The sequence below is a fragment of the Pan troglodytes genome, chromosome 12 (assembly GCF_028858775.2).
Source record: "Pan troglodytes isolate AG18354 chromosome 12, NHGRI_mPanTro3-v2.0_pri, whole genome shotgun sequence".
Classification (NCBI taxonomy): Eukaryota; Metazoa; Chordata; class Mammalia; order Primates; family Hominidae; genus Pan; species Pan troglodytes.
In genome coordinates, this window is record NC_072410.2 from 121,364,913 (window position 1) to 121,380,900 (window position 15,988).

Below are 15,988 nucleotides of genomic sequence, written 5' to 3' on the forward strand. Positions count from 1 at the left end.
GATTTGGGGAGGTTGCACAGAGTGGGGGCGATTTGAAGAGGTTGCACAGAGTGGGGGTGATTTGAAGAGGTTGCACACAGCGGGGAGGATTTGAGGAGGTTGCACACAGCGGTGGGGATTTGAGGAGGTTGCATAGTGCAGGGCAATTTCAGGAGGTTACTCACAGTGGGGCGATTTGGGGAGGTTGCTCACAGTGGGTAGATTTGAAAAGGTTGCACACACTGGGGGGAATGTGGGGAGTTTGCACACAGTAGGAGGATTTGGGGAGTTTGCTCACCGTGGGGGAATTTGAGGAGGTTGCAGACAGTGGGGGGGATTTGAGGAGGTTGCAGGCAGTGGGGGGATTTGAGGAGGTTGCACACAGTGGGGCGACTTGAGGACGTTGCACAGAGTAGGGGGATTTGAGGAAGTTGCACACAGTGTGGGGGATTTGAGGAGGTTACACACAGTAGGGGGATTTGGGGGGGTTGCACACAGTGTGGAACTTGAGTTTGCACACACTGGGGGCGATTTGGGGAGGTTGCACACAGTGGGGAGATTTGAGGAGGTTGCACACAGTGGGGGGATTTGGGGGGTTTGCACACAGTGGGAGGGATAGGGGGAGGTTGCACAGAGTGGGGTGGATTTGGGGAGGTTGCACAGAGTGGGGTGGATTTGGGGAGGTTGCACACAGTGGGGGGATTTGGCGAGATTCCTCACAGTGGGGCGATTTGGGAAGGTTGTAAACAGTGGGGGGATATGAGGACACAGTTGGGGGATTTGAGGGGTTTGCACACAGTGTGGGGGATTTTGGGAGATTGCACAGTGGGGGAGATTTGGGGAGGTTGCACACAGTGGGGGGATTTGGGGAGGTTGCTCACAGTGGGGAGATTTGGGAAGGTTGTAAACAGTTGGGGGATATGAGGAGGTTGCACACAGTGGGGGGATTTGAGGAGTTTGCACACAGTACGGGGATTTGAGGAGGTTGCACACAGTATTGGGATTTGAGGAGTTTGCACACAGTGTGGGGGATTTTGGGAGATTGCACAGAGTGGGGGGGGGATTTGGGGAGGTTGCACACAGTGGCAGGATTTAGTGTCGTTGCCCACAATGGGGTGAGATTTGGAGAGGTTGCACAGAGTGGGGGCGGGATTTGGGGAATTTGCAGAGAGTCAGGGGGATTTGGGGAGGTTGCCCAGAGTGGGGGGTAAGTGAGGTTGTACACAGTTGGGGCAATTTGGGGAGGTTGCACAGAGTGCGGGGGATTTATGGAGGTTGCACACAGTGGGGGGGGATTTGGGGAGGTTGAACACAGTTGGGGGGATTTAGCGAAGTTGCACACACTGGGGGGATTTGGGGAGGTCGCACACAGTTGGGGGGATTTGAGGAGGTTGCTCACAGTGGGGTATTTGAGGAGATTGCTCACAGTGGCGGGGGATTTGAGGAGGTTGCACACAGTGGGGGGATTTTTGGGGGTTGCACACAGTGGGGGACTTGAGGAGGTTGCACATGGTGTGGGGGATTTGGGGAGGTTGGACACAGTGGGGGGATTTGCGGAGGTTGCACACAGTGGGGGTGATTTGAGGAGGTTGCTCACAGTGGGGTATTTGAGGAGATTGCTCACAGTGGCGGGGGATTTGAGGAGGTTGCACACAGTGGGGGGATTTTTGGGGGTTGCACACAGTGGGGGACTTGAGGAGGTTGCACATGGTGTGGGGGATTTGGGGAGGTTGGACACAGTGGGGGGATTTGCGGAGGTTGCACACAGTGGGGGTGATTTGAGGAGGTTGCACACAGTAGGGTGATTTGAGGAGGTTGCGCAGAGTGTGGGGGATTTGGGGAGGTTGCAGAGAGTGGGGGTGATTTGGGGAGGTTGCACACAGTGTCGTGATTGGGCGAGGTTGCACACAGTGAGGGGTGTTTTCGGGAGGCTACACAGAGTGGGGGTGATATGGGGAGGTTGCACAGAGTGGGGGGGTTTGGGGAGTTTGCACAGAGCGGGAGGGATTTGAGGAGGTTGCACACAGTGGGGGCAATTTTGCGAGGTTGCACAGCATCGGGATTTGGGGAGGCTGCACACAGTGGGAGGGATTTGGGGAGGTTGCTCACAGTGGGGGGATTAGAGGAGGTTGCACACAGTGGGGGGATTTGAGGAGACTGCTCACAGTTGGGGGATTTTAGGAGGTTGCACGCATTGGGGGTATTTGAGGAGGTTGCAAACAGTGAGGCGATTTAAGGAGGTTGCACAGAATAGGGGGATTTGAGGAGGTTGCACACAGTGACGGGATTTGAGGAGGTTGCACACAGTAAGGGTATTTGGGGCGGTTGCACACAGTGGGGGACTTGAGGTTGCACACGGTGGGGGGGATTTGGGGAGGTTTCACACAGTGGGGGGATTTGAGAAGGTTGCACACAGTGGGGGGATTTGAGGAGGTTGCACGGAGTGGGGATGATTTGGGGCGGTTGCACAGAGTGGGAGAGATTTGGGGAGGCTGCACTCAGTGGGGGGATTTGGGGAGGTTGCACACAGTAGGGGGATTTGGGGAGGTTGCTCACAGTGGGGAGATGTGAGGAGGTTGCACACAGTGGGGAGATTTGAGTAGGTTGCACACAGTCGGGGGGATTTGAGGAGGTTGCACACAGTATGGGGAATTTTGTGAGGTTGCACAGAGTGGGGTGGATTTGGGGAGGTTGCACGGAATGGGGGGAATTTGGTGAGGTTGCACACAGTGGCGGGATTTGGTGTGGTTGCCCACAATGGGGGGGATTTGGGGAGTTTGCAGAGAGTAGGGGGTATTTGGGGAGGTTCCACAGAGTGGGGGGTATGTGAGGAGGTTGCACAGAGTTGGGTAGATTTGGGGAGGGTGCACAGAGTTGGGGGGATTTGGGAAGGTTGCACACAGTTTGGGGGATTTGGGGAGGTTGTACACAGTTGGGGGGATTTAGGGAAGTTGCACACACTGGGGGGATTTGAGGAGGTTACTCACAGTGGCGGAGGATTTGAGGAGATTGCACACATTGGGGGGGATTTGGGGAGGTTGCACACAGTGAATGGATTAGAGGAGGTTGCGCACAGTGGTGGGATTTGGGGGGATTACACACAGTGGGGGACTTGAGGTTGCACACAGTGTGGGGGGATTTGGGGAGGTTACACACAGTGGGGAGATTTCAGGAGGTTGCACACAGTGGGGGAGATTTGAGGAGGTTGCGCACACTAGAGGGAATTGAGGAGGTTGCACACTGTGTGGGGGATTTTTGGAGGTTGCACAGAGTGGGGGGGATTTGGGGACGTTGCACAGAGTGGGCGGGATTTGTGGAGGTTGCCCACAGTGGCGCGATTTGGCGTAGTTGCACACAGTGTGGGGGGATTTGGGGAGGTTGCACAGACTGGTGGGGATTTAGGGAGGTTGCACACGGTGTGGGGGGTTTGAGGAGTTTGCAAAAAGTGGGAGGGATTTGAGGAGGTTTCAGTGGGGGTAATTTTGTGAGGTTGCACAGGGTGGGGGAGATTCGGGGAGGCTGCACACAGTTGGAGGGATTTGGGCAGGTTGAACACAGTTGGACGACTTAGGGAAGTTGCACACAGTGGGAAAATTTGATGAGGCTGCACACAGCGGGGGGGATTTCAGGAGGTTGCTTACATTGGGGGGATTTGAGAAGGTTGCTCTGAGTGGTGGGGGATTTGAGGAGGTTGCGAACAGTGGGGGCGATTTGGGGTGGTTGCACACGGGGGATTTGGGGAGGTTGCTCACAGTGGGGGGACTTGGGGAGGTTGCTCACAATGGGGGGATATGGGGAGATTGCACACAGTGGGGGGATTTGGGAAGGTTGTCACAGTGGGGGGATTTGGGGATGTTGCACACAGTGGGGGGATTTGGGGATGTTGCACACAGTGGGGGGATTTGGGGAGGTTGCACACAGTGGGGGGATTTGGGGATGGTGCACACAGTGGGGGGATTTGGGGAGGTTGCACACAGTGGGGGGATTTGGGGAGGTTGCATATAGTGGGGGGATTTAGCACGGTTGCACACAGTGGGAGGGATAGGGGGAGGTTGCCCAGAGTAGGGGGAATTTGAGGAGGTTGCACAGAGTGGGGGGGGGGATTTGGGGAGGCTGCACACAGTAGGGGGATTCGGGGAGGTTGCACACAGTGGGGGGATTTGGGGAGGTTGAACACAGTTGGGGGGATTTAGGGAAGTTGCACACACTGGGGAGATTCGGGAAGGTTGCACACAGTTGGGGGGTTTTGAGGAGGTTACTCACAGTGGGGGGATTTTAGGAGGTTGCTCACAGTGGCGGGGGATTTGAGGAGGTTGCACACAGTGGGGGAGGATTTGGGGAGGTTGTACACAGTGAGGGGATTTGAGGAGGTTGCGCACACTGGGAGGATTTGTGGGGGTTGCACACAGTGGGGGACGTGAGGAGGTTGCACACAGTGGAGAGGATTTGGGGAGGTTGCACACAGTGGGGGATTTGAGGAGGTTGCACACAGTAGGGGGATTTGAGGAGGTTGCTCACAGTGGGGGGATTGGAGGAGGTTACACACAGTGGGGGGATTTGAGGAGGTTGCACACAGTGTGGGGGATTTGGGGAGGTTGCACAGAGTGGGCGGGATTTGGGGAGGCTGCACAAGGTAGGGGCGATTTGGGGAGTTTGCAAAGAGTGGGAGGGATTTGAGGAGGTTGCACACAGTTGGAATTTGGGCAAGTTGCACAGAGGGCGGCATTTGAGGAGGTTGCACACAGTTGAGAGGTTTGAAGAGGTTGCACACAGTGGGGGGATTTGAGCAGGTTGCACACCAGGTGATTTGAGGAGGTTGCACACAGTGGCGGGATTTGGGGTGGTTGCTCACAATGGGGGGATTTGGGGGGTTGCAGACATTGGAGGGATTTGTGGAGGTTGCACACAGTGGGGGAATTTGTGGTTCTGCTCACTGTGGGAGAGATTTGGGGGGTTGCCCACAGTGGGGGGATTTGGGGAGGTTTCACACAGTGGGGGGACTGGAGGAGGTTGCACACAGTGGGGGGATGTGGGGGTTTGCTCACAGTGGGTGAGATTTCAGTGGGTTGTACACAGTGGGGGGATTTGGGGAGGTTGCACACAGTGCGGGGATTTGAGGAATGTTGCACACAGTGGGGGGATTTGTGCTTTTGCTCACAGTGGGGGAGATCTAGGGGGTTGCACATAGTGGGAAGATTTGAGGAGGTTGCACATAGTGGGAGGATTTGAGGAGGTTCCTCACATTGGGGGGATTTGAGGAGGTTGCACGCAGTGGGAGGATTTGAGGAGGTTGCTCACATTGGGGGGATTTGAGGAGGTTGCACGCAGTGGGGGGATTTGAGGAGGTTGCACACAGTGGGGGGATTTAGGAGGTTGCACACAGTACGGGGATTTGAGGAGGTTGCACACAGTACGGGGATTTGAGGAGGTTGCACACAGTGTGTGGGATTTTGGGAGGTTGCACAGAGTTGGGGGGGATTTGGGGAGGTTGCACAGAGTGGGCGAAATTTGGTGAGGTTGCACACAGTGTCGGGATTTTGTGTGGTTGCCCACAATTGGGTTGGATTTGGGGAGGTTGCACAGAGTGGGGGGGATTTGGGGAGTTTGCAGAGAGTAGGGGCGACTTGGAGAGGTTGCACAGAGTGGGGGGGATTTGAGGAGGTTGCACAGAGTGGGGGTATTTGGGGAGGTTGAACACAGTTGGAGGGATTTAGGGAAGTTGCACACACTGGGAGGATTTGGGGAGGTCGCGCACAGTTGGGGGGTTTGAGGAGGTTGCTCACAGTGGGGTATTTGAGGAGGTTGCTCAGAGTGGGGGGGATTTGAGGAGGTTGTGCACTGTGGGGGGGATTTGAAGAGGTTGCACAGTGCGGGGCAATTGCAGGAGGTTACTCACAGTGGGGGGATTTGGGGAGGTTGCTCACAATGTGAGGATTTGGGGAAGTGGCACAGAGTGGGGGGATTTGGGGAGGTTGCTCACAGTGGGTGGATTTGAAAAGGTTGCACACACTGGGGGGAATGTGGGGAGTTTGCACACAGTAGGGGGATTTGAGGAGGTTGTTCACCGTGGGGGAATTTGAGGAGGTTGCAGGCAGTGGGGGGATTTGAGGAGGTTGCAGGCAGTGGGGGGATTTGAGGAGGTTGCAGGCAGTGGGGGGATTTGAGGAGTTTGCACACAGTGGGGGGATTTGAGGACGTTGCACACAGTGGGGGGATTTGAGAAGGTTGCACACAGTGTGGGGGATTTGAGGACGTTGCAGAGAGTAGGGGGATTTGTGGAGATTGCACACAGTGGGGGGATTTGGGGAGGTCGCACACAGTTGGGGGGATTTGAGGAGGTTGCTCACAGTGGTGGGGGATTTGAGGAGGTTGCGCACTGTGGGGGGCATTTGTGGAGGTTGCACACAGTGAGGGGATTAGAGGAGGTTGTGCACTGTGGGGGGATTTGTGGGGGTTGCACACAGTGGGGGACTTGAGGAGGTTGCACACAGTGGGGGGTATTTGGGGAGGTTGCACACAGTGGGGGGATGTGAGGAGGCTGCACAAAATAGGGGAGATTTTGGGAGGTTGCACACAGTGGGGAGATTTGAGGAGGTTGCTCACAGTGGGGGGATTTGAGGAGGTTGCACACAGCAGGGTGATTTGAGGAGGTTGCACACAGTGTGAGGGATTTGGGGAGGTTGCAGAGAGTGGGGTTGATTTGGGGAGGTTGCAGAGAGTGGGGGTGATTTGGGGAGGTTGCAGAGAGTGGGGGGGATTTGGTGAGGTTGCACAGAGTGGGCGGGATTTGGGGAGATTGCACACAGTGTCGTGATTGGGCAAGTTTGCACACAGTGAGGGGTGTTTTTGGGAGGTTGCAAAGAGTGCGGGGGATATGGGGCGGTTGCACAGAGTGTGGGGGTTTGGGGAGTTTGCACAGAGTGGGAGGGATTTGAGGAGGTTGCACACAGTGGGGGCAATTTTGTGCACAGAGTCGGGATTTGGGGAGGCTGCACACAGTGGGAGGGATTTGGGCAGGTTGAACACAGTTGGGGGATTTAGGGAAGTTGCACATAGTGGGGGCATTTGAGGAGGTTGCTGACATTGGAGGGAGGATTTGAGAAGGGTCCACACAGTGGGGGGGATATGAGGCGGTTGCACACAGTGGGGGTATTTGAGGTGGTTGCACACGGTGGGGGCGATTTGGGGTGGTTGCAGACAGTGTGGGGATTTGGGGAGGTTGCACACAGTGGTGGGTCTTGGGGAGGTTGCACACAGTGGGGGGATTTGGGGAGGTTGCACACAGTGGGGGGATTTGAGGTTGCACATAGTGGGGGGATTTGGGGGGGTTGCACACAGTGGGAGAGATAGGGTGAGGTTGCACAGAGTGAAGGGATTTGAGGAGGTTGCTCACAGTGGGGGGATTTGAGGAGGTTGCACATAGTGGGGGGATTTGGGGAGGTTGCACACAGTGGGGGGATTTGGGGAGGTTGCACACAGTGAAGGGATTCCAGGAGGTTGAACACAGTCGGGGGATTTGAGGATGTTGCACACAATGGGGGGATTTGAGGAGGTTGCACACAGTGTGGGGGATTTGGGGAGGTTGCAGAGAGTCAGGGGGAGTTGGGGAGGTTGCAAACAGTGTGGAGGATTTGGGGAGGTTGCACACATCGGGGGATTTTGTGACGTTGCCCACAATGCGGGGGGATTTGGGGGGGCTGCACAGAGTGGGGGGGATTTGGGGAGGTTGCACACATTGGGGGGATTTGAGGATGTTGCACACAGTTGATGGGATTTTGGGAGGTTGCACACAGTGGTGGGGATTTGGGGAGGTCGAATACAGTTTAGGGGATTTAGGGAAGTTGCACACACTGGGGAGATTTGGGGAGGTTGCACACAGTTGGGGGGATTTGAGGAGGTTGCGCACAGTAGGGGGATTTGGGGAGGTTGCGCACACTGGGAGGATTTGGGGGCAGTTGCACACAGTGGGAGACTTGAGGTTGCACACAGTGGAGGGGATTTGGGGAGGTTGCACACAGTGGGGGGGATTTGAGGAGGTTGCACACAATAGGGGGATTTGTGGAGGTTGTCACAGTGGGGGGATTTGAATAGGTTGCACACAGTGTGGGGGATTTGGTGAGGTTGCACAGAGTGGGGGGATTTGGGGAGGTTGCTCAGAGTAGGGGGGATTTGGAGAGGCTGCATACAGTGGGGGGATTTGAGGAGGCTGCACACACTGGGGGGATTTGTGGTTTTGCTCACAGTGGGGGAGTTTTGGGGGGTTGCACACAGTGGGGGATTTGGGGGGGTTGCCCACAGTGGGGGGGATTTTGGGGGTTGCACACATTGGGGGGATTTGAGGAGGTTGCACACAGTGGGGGGATTTGCGGTTTTGGTCATAGTCAGGGAGATTTGGGGGGTTTGCACACAGTGGGTGGATTTTGGGAGGTTGTATCCAGTGGGGGTTTTGGGGGTTTGCTCACAGTGGGGGTGATTGGGGGGGTTGCACTCAGTGGGGGGATTTGAGGAGGTTGCACACAGTGGGGGGATTTGGGGTTTTGCTCATAGTGGGGGAGATTTGGGGGTTGCACACAGTGGTGGGATTTGAGGTGGTTGCACACAGTGGGGGTCTGGGGAGGTTGCAGACAGTGGGGGGGGATTTGGGGAGGTTGCACACAGTGGGTGGTGTTTGGGTGTAGCCTTTGCAATGTGTCAGACTTGAACATTCGAAGCCAGGTTGAGATGATAAGGAGGGAGTATTCTATGGAGAGATTGAGGCTTGAATAAAAGCCAAGAAGTGGGAATGGCTGGGCATCACACGGTGGCAGGGCCGGTGTGGGGTAGATGGTCTGGGGGCAGGAGAGGGAGACAGATCAGAGAGACTGCGAGGGCACGGTGGCAGGGCCGGTGTGGGGTAGAGAGACTGCCAGGGCATGGTGGCAGGGCCGGTGTGGGGTAGAGAGACTGTAAGGGCACAGTGGCAGGCAGGTGTGGGGTAGAGAGACTGTGAGGGCACAGTGGCAGGGCCTGTGTGGGGTAGATGGTCTGGGGGCAGGAGAGGGAGACAGATCAGAGAGACTGCGAGGGCACGGTGGCAGGGCCGGTGTGGGGTAGAGAGACTGCCAGGGAATGGTGGCAGGGCCGGTGTGGGGTAGAGAGACTGTAAGGGCACAGTGGCAGGGCCGGTGTGGGGTAGAGAGACTGTGAGGGCACGGTGGCAGGCAGGTGTGGGGTAGAGAGACTGCCAGGGCACAGTGGCAGGGCCGGTGTGGGGTAGAGAGACTGTGAGGGCATGGTGGCAGGGCCAGTGTGGGGTAGAGAGACTGTGAGGGCATGGTGGCAGGGCCGGTGTGGGGTAGAGAGACTGTGAGGGCACAGTGGCAGGCAGGTGTGGGGTAGAGAGACTGTGAGGGCACGGTGGCAGGGCTGGTGTGGGGTAGAGAGACTGTGAGGGCACAGTGGCAGGCAGGTGTGGGGTAGAGAGACTGTGAGGGCACGGTGGCAGGGCTGGTGTGGGGTAGAGAGACTGCCAGGGCACGGTGGCAGGGCCGGTGTGGGGTAGAGAGACTGCCAGGGCACGGTGGCAGGGCCGGTGTGGAGTAGACAGCCTGGGGTCAGGAGAGGGAGGAAGGCACATTTCCCACCTATACTTGCTCAGAAGTGGGTGAAGAAAGTGGGGCTGCAGAGGGAGGGGCTGGGAGCTGCCCAGAGAAAGCAGATGAGCCTGGCAACCAGGCTTGGGTTCTGGGCTGGAAACTGGACAATGCGTTTAGCTGAAGCCACGGGGGTACTGAGAGGTGGGAGGCTGTCATTGCTGCGGCTCATGTGTGACCAGCCTGGGAGCAGCTCCCCCTGCTCTTTTCCAGGGCGGACGTGGGTCTCTAAGGAGCACAGGTCCTTCCCCAGGTCCTCTGGGGCCCGAGTGCCTCACAGACGCCGCATTGACTCTGAGGGATTCCACTACAACAGGTTCGGATCCCCCATGCTGTGTAGCTCAGGCTGGCCACTCTACGTCTGTCCCCCAGCAAAGGGCCAGTTCCCTCGGACTTCCCTAATGACGTCCTGAAGACAATTCCTGTCATCAACATGCAGTTCAGATGACCAGAAGCTTCAGACTCCATCTCAAGAGACTCAGGCTGTCTGCCCCAAGGGTCTGGGGAAAGAGGGCCCTGGGGGAGGACGGTCCCTGGGGAGGAGGGTCCTGGGGGAAGAGGGCACCAGGTCACCCATGGCTTACAGGGATCCCGTGGCCCACTGCCCCATGGCTGCCTCGGCCTAGTCCCAGCTGGCCTCCCTCCAGCATGCTTGCGAATCTAATGATAAAGAGAGGAGAGATGGCAGGAAGCCCCCGCGCCGTGCCTAGAGAAAGAGCACCCGTCAGCTCACAGTGTGGGAAGGTGCGGGAGGGAACAAAGGGTTAGACGCCCTGGATGGAGGACAAACCTGGCTGCATCCTAGGGAAGGACCTCGCGGCTTTCCCATGGATTTGCTGGAAATTAATGCAAATGATTCAAACTTTCTTGAATTTAAAATGCATACCATAGGTAGGAATATCAATATAAAATACAACTGAAAACAGCAAAAAGGTATAGGGCACCGTTTATCAGCGACAAGGAAAACCTGAAAAATTGTATTTCAGAAATCGCAGAACTAAGTGATGGTGGAAAAGTAGAGTTGGTAAAAATAATAAAAATAAGAGCGAATGGAGAAGGACTGGAACTGCACATTTAGCATCTTCCCTGGACAGTAAGAATCAACAGACAGACAAAGTCTTCATGAAATTTAAGTTTAAAATGCTGAGCTAAGAAAGCCGGATCTGAAGAAATCATACCACAAAGGAAAACGCCTCCATGGCGAAAGGTCTAATTGGCAAAACTGACATGGACCAAAGAACTGATTTGAGGAATGAATTTTTAGTGGAAAAGTGTGCACAGAAAGAATTCAACTTGGTGAAAACAATTTCAATGCAATAAAACAAGCATAATACCGTGGAGGTGTTTTAAATGCAGTGTCAAGAAAGTTGACGGAGGAGTTGGTTTGATGGAGTTAACTCTGAATCATAGATTTGCCATGAAATTATATTAACAATTTGTCACATTAATAATAATCACACCAAAACAAACAGTGTGAAACCCCAGACAGCAGGGTGGGTAGAAAACGAGGAGGAGAGTAGAGAAGCAAACACTTTTGTCTCATTAGGAGAGGAAACGTGTTTGCTCAGCACCTGCTGTGTGCCACACCGTGCTGGGTTCTCTCCCCTCCCGTGTCTCTCTCCGCTGTCTCTGTCTCTCTTCCTTTCCCTCTCTGTTCTCCTCCCTACTCCTCACCGCACAATAATGCCCTAAGGTGGAAATAAGATCATGTTTTTAAAGCTGAAGAATGAGACACAGAGGGAGGCGAGGCTGGGATTGTGTTGAGCCCGTTTGCTGGGAGCAGAATGGGGGTCTCAGGGTAGGTGGTGGGAAGACATTTCCTGAATGAGTGACTTGACCTTTTGAGCTCACCTAATCACAGGTCTGGGGGTGCTGTGGTTTTGGTCCAGGATGTTTCTGCCCTGGAGCCCCAGGGTCTTCCCTGTTATGGTCTCTGACTCTGTAACTGCCTCTGTTCTCAAGCGTGTGATGGCACATTAACATCCACTTTTTCATATCTTTCAGCTAAGTGGCATTTTGCAAACTAAATTGCTGCTTGGTAGCATATTTTTAGAACTCCAGAGTCTAAAATCAACTATAGCCAAATATTTCTCTCCCAAGTTTACTTGGAAAGGTATTCATTTCATCTATGACTGTCAATCTTAAAGAAAATTGCTATTTTTCTTGTGAGTGTGGGCTACAGACACTAATATTTATCATAATGATAATGTGATAGATGTTTATAGGGATGTTTGCAAATACAAAATTGTTTATGAATAGGAAATTATAGTCGTATCAGTTTTTGTTACAATTATACATTTAATAGTTATAATTACAGAACCAGCTAATTTGAAGTTATTTGCTTACAGCCTATTCAATTTTTATTGCTTAGTCTATTTCATGGTTAGCTGAGGGTTTTAATTATTAGTAATTAAGGTTTTTAAGGTTTAAAGACCAAATGACTCATAAAACATAGGGAATATTTCCTGCCACTACCCCATCTAAAACTAGAGACACCATTTAAAGGTTAAAGTAGTCTCTTCCCAAAACAGATCAATATAGTGTCTTGTAGAGAGAGTAGGTGATTATTCAATCTTCACTGGTAATGATTATTTGAAACAACAGCCCTGGCATGTGGAATATAATCTTCTCGTGAGGAGAAGCAGGGCAGCTGTGGCACGACCTCCAGCCCCAGACAGGTCTTGGGTTCAAGGATCTGCTCTGGGCCTACCAGCTTTGAGCAAGTAACAGGCTCTTGCTCCACCTCCACATGCTACACTGAAAATGGACACAATCATAGCACTTCATTAAGTTTTCTGGGGCTGCAGTCACAGAGGACCACAGACTTGGCTGCTTAAACAGCAGTTTATGACCTAGAGCTCTGGAGGCAGGAGTCCACATCGAGGTGCCTGCAGGCGGCTCCCCCGGCCGCCTCCCTCCCAGTTCCTGTGGCTGCTGGCGATCTTCCCAGGCCCCACCTTAGAGAAACCCCACCCTGATCTCTGCCTTCCCGTCAAGATGGCCTTCGCCTGCTCAGCACGACTCTGTCCAAACTCTTCTTTCTAGAGGAACACCAGCTATACTGAATTAGGGGCCCCTCTACTCCAGGACAGTCTCATTTTAACTAATTACACCTGCAGAGACCTTAGTTCCAAATAAGGTTACGTTCTGAGGTCCTAAAGGTCAGGATATAAACATATGTTCTGGGCAATGCACAGTTCAAGCCATGGCAAGCACCTGAGTCAGATGATTGATCAGAAAATCAGAGGAGACAGTGGCTAAGGATGACTTAGCATTACATGTGACACATGGCTTTAGCCATTACTATCACCTCTCTACTGGAAGGAATTTCTCACAGTTTTCTGAATTATGGTGTATGTTAGTTTTGTTACAAGCTATGAAGCTACTCAGAAATACGTCACTGAAATATTGTATGCTGGATAGACCATAAGCTCATGCATCAAATGCAGGCATCTGGGTCAACCACAGTAGTTGTCAGAGGCCTTGCAGAATAACTGAAATGGGGAACTGGCTTTACTACCATATCTCAGCCCCAGAGAGACAGGATGCAGAGCAGATGGCAGGTACAGAGGCTTCCCTTACAAGTGCTTACAAAAATAAAAACAACAGAAAAGAGGCCATTACTGTGGATTCTTGACAAGGCCCTTTAGAAACGATAAAGATCATGGGTAACATCTGGTTGCTAAGCTTTCAAGTTTTAAAAAACCAGTTCCTGTAGGAGGTGCAAAAACTGTAAGAAAAAGATTTCCTGTTCAACGGGCAGATGTTCCTCAGTGTACTGAGAAGTTGCTAGAAAAATGAAGTTTGCTAGAATGTTGAGTATCTATTATTGGGAAGATGAGAAACACCCTGGAAGATGGCCTTAGAGTGGGAAAGTCCTGGATAATCCATAGATATGTGGTATCAGGTGAGGCTGGGAGGCTTGGATAATCCATACATGTGTGGTATGGGGTGGTGCTGGGGGCTCGGCCAGTGAGGAGCTCTGAAGGCCGGGGTGGAGGGCGAAGGCGACTGCAGGGGTCATCCTGGCAGAGGGCAGGGCTGGCTGCAGGAGGAGTGTGCACAGGGCATGTTGGGGGGGGAGCCTGGCACTCAGGGAGAGCAGAAGCCGAGAAACTGTGGCCTCTATTTGCAGGTATCCTGGGCATGGCCCTGGGTGCCCAGCCTGGGCCTGCAATGACTTCTTATAGTGTTTGCTGTTATTTTTAATACTGTCTATATAAAATGAAAAATTGTGCATTAAAAATGGAAGGGATGCTCAAGGAGTTTGGTGCTCAAGAGCAGCAAGGTGAGAGGCAGCAGCAAGGTGAGAGGCAGCAGCAAGGAGCAGAGCCGCTTCCTCAGGGCTAGGGACGTGGACCAGCTGCCACGCCTGAGGAAGCCTCCAGGGGCTCTTTCTGCAGAGAGCACTCTCACAGGGCAGGGCCTCTCAGGTGCGGGTCTGAGTCTTTCAACAGCAGCGCCATTTTTAACATGAAAGTTCAACTTCCAATTTCTGCCCTCAAGGGAGGGAATAAAACTGAAGAATAAAACTTTTTATTCATGGATGACCTTTTTTCTCTGAGAAACTTTTGTAAGAATCTTTACTCCTAACAAGAGACGACTTCAATGCAATCATTTAACGTTAGAAAAGTGTTCCATATTGCTGAATGTTCGTCCACAGATACCTGACACCACCTAAGGTGTACAAATGATCGCTCCACTTTCATTATTTAAAGCATAATGAAAGATCCGGAGAGTCTATTACGTTGTACAAAATAGCTCTGAGATCAATGCCTTTGAGATACCAGTAACCTGTGTTAGCTTCAGGAAAATAAAGCAGCTTCATTGCAGCCATGTCCAGAGGAAAGGAGATTGCTTTGTGTCTAAGTAACAGTCAAAAAGTGAAGGACTTACCACCTGCAAATCACCGTCGAGGTGAGACCTGCGAAGCCTCCGATCAGCAGAGCAGCCAGCGAGATGGAGATCCAAGTCGCCCGAGGGAGCCTCCCGGAGTCTGGGGCACAGAAAGAGGCCTGGTTAGAAGAACCTTCCAGGGCCTGGGCCAGCCAGGTTGTCCTGCCTGAGTCTGGGCCATACCCTGTCCTGGGCCAGTGGCCTTCACCCCACAGCATGACGCAGGGAGGGAGGGACATTTATCTGCCCAGAAAAGCCATTTAGACCACTAAGTCCGGACCCGAATGTGACGTGTGTGGGGAGAGCCAGCAGGGGACACAGGGCAGAGAAGTTAGCTCTCTCTATGGAACCTCACTGTGGGTTCGGCATGGACGCTGTCCTGCAGGACAGAAAGCACACCTTGCTGCCCAAACCAGGGAGGGCTCTCAGTGCCCTCGGAGTGGACCACAGGACCCAGGGAGCCCTGGAGGCCTCGGACCGGGGCGGGAAAGGTTCGCAAGGTGGGCTGTAAGGGATGCGGTGTAACGCTGTGAGGTTTTGCCCTTGGCTGCATTTTATCTTTCCCAGAAGCCTCCTGGAGGTGAAACCTTGGTTGAAGGAAGGTGGACAGCACCTTGCAGAGCTGGAGCCCTGGGGGGACGGGGGTAAGGGATGGCAGCAGATTTTGGAGCTCATCCTGGGTCTCATCAGCCCATTCCAGAAAGAAACCGAACAAGGTTGGTGGGAATCAGACAGAGAAGTGCAGGCCCGACGGGACAGAGGAGAGAGGCAGCCCAGGAGCCGGCCCCAGAGCATCTGGTGAGGGGCCTGAGGAAGTGCCTCCCACCTGGACCTGTGTCTTCATCTGAAAAAGCCGGGGACTGAGTAACGGCTCCTGGGCTCCAGCCCTTGGCTTCTGTGCTTTCTGCGAGGAGCTGCCAGCCTGGGGCCACTGCGGCTCTGAACTCAGAGCTCCTTTGACCACAGTTTTATTACCAACTTTTCTGTTTGGATACCCATTCGAGGTGGCCGAGGAGAAATCCAAGATGAAACGAAAACTGACTTTTAAATAAGAATTTAAATACTACCAATCAGCGTTTTTTTTTTAAACAAACATGGGTCGCCCTGGATAAACATCATCACGTGTGGTTGAAGAAAGGCTCTGGGGCTAGGAGAGCACATTCAGGTACCAGACAGAGGCAGCGGCTGGGGGAATGGGTGCTTGGTTTGGTTCTGTTTCTCACACTGGATTTTTTAAAGTCGGTGATGAATGCGTCTGTGGGTGACTGCGGTTCCCTGTGCCACTTAGCACCTGGGCATGATTTGCAGGTGTGTCTCATTTGCAGCCCAGACACAGGTCGTGTCCATGGCTGTCTTCCTATCATGGGTCTTTCCCAGCCCAGACACAGGTGGTGTCCGTGGCTGTCTTCCTCGCATGGGTCTTGGACACTCAGCAAGCATTTGTTGGATACAAGAATGAATGAATAAACGCTAAATGCACA

At 53.5% G+C, this 15,988-nt stretch overlaps 1 protein-coding gene across 8 annotated transcripts in view; it reads right to left on the reverse strand.

Annotated features, from left to right (window-relative positions):
• Positions 1–15,988, reverse strand: part of TPO (thyroid peroxidase) — a 128,798-nt gene that overhangs the window by 16,905 nt on the left and 95,905 nt on the right. For all 8 annotated transcript variants that reach the window (XM_054677661.1, XM_054677660.1, XM_054677659.1 and 5 more), the window contains one exon: positions 14,508–14,607. In XM_054677661.1, the coding sequence (XP_054533636.1) occupies positions 14,508–14,607 (100 nt within the window). The remainder of the gene's footprint in view (positions 1–14,507; positions 14,608–15,988) is intronic.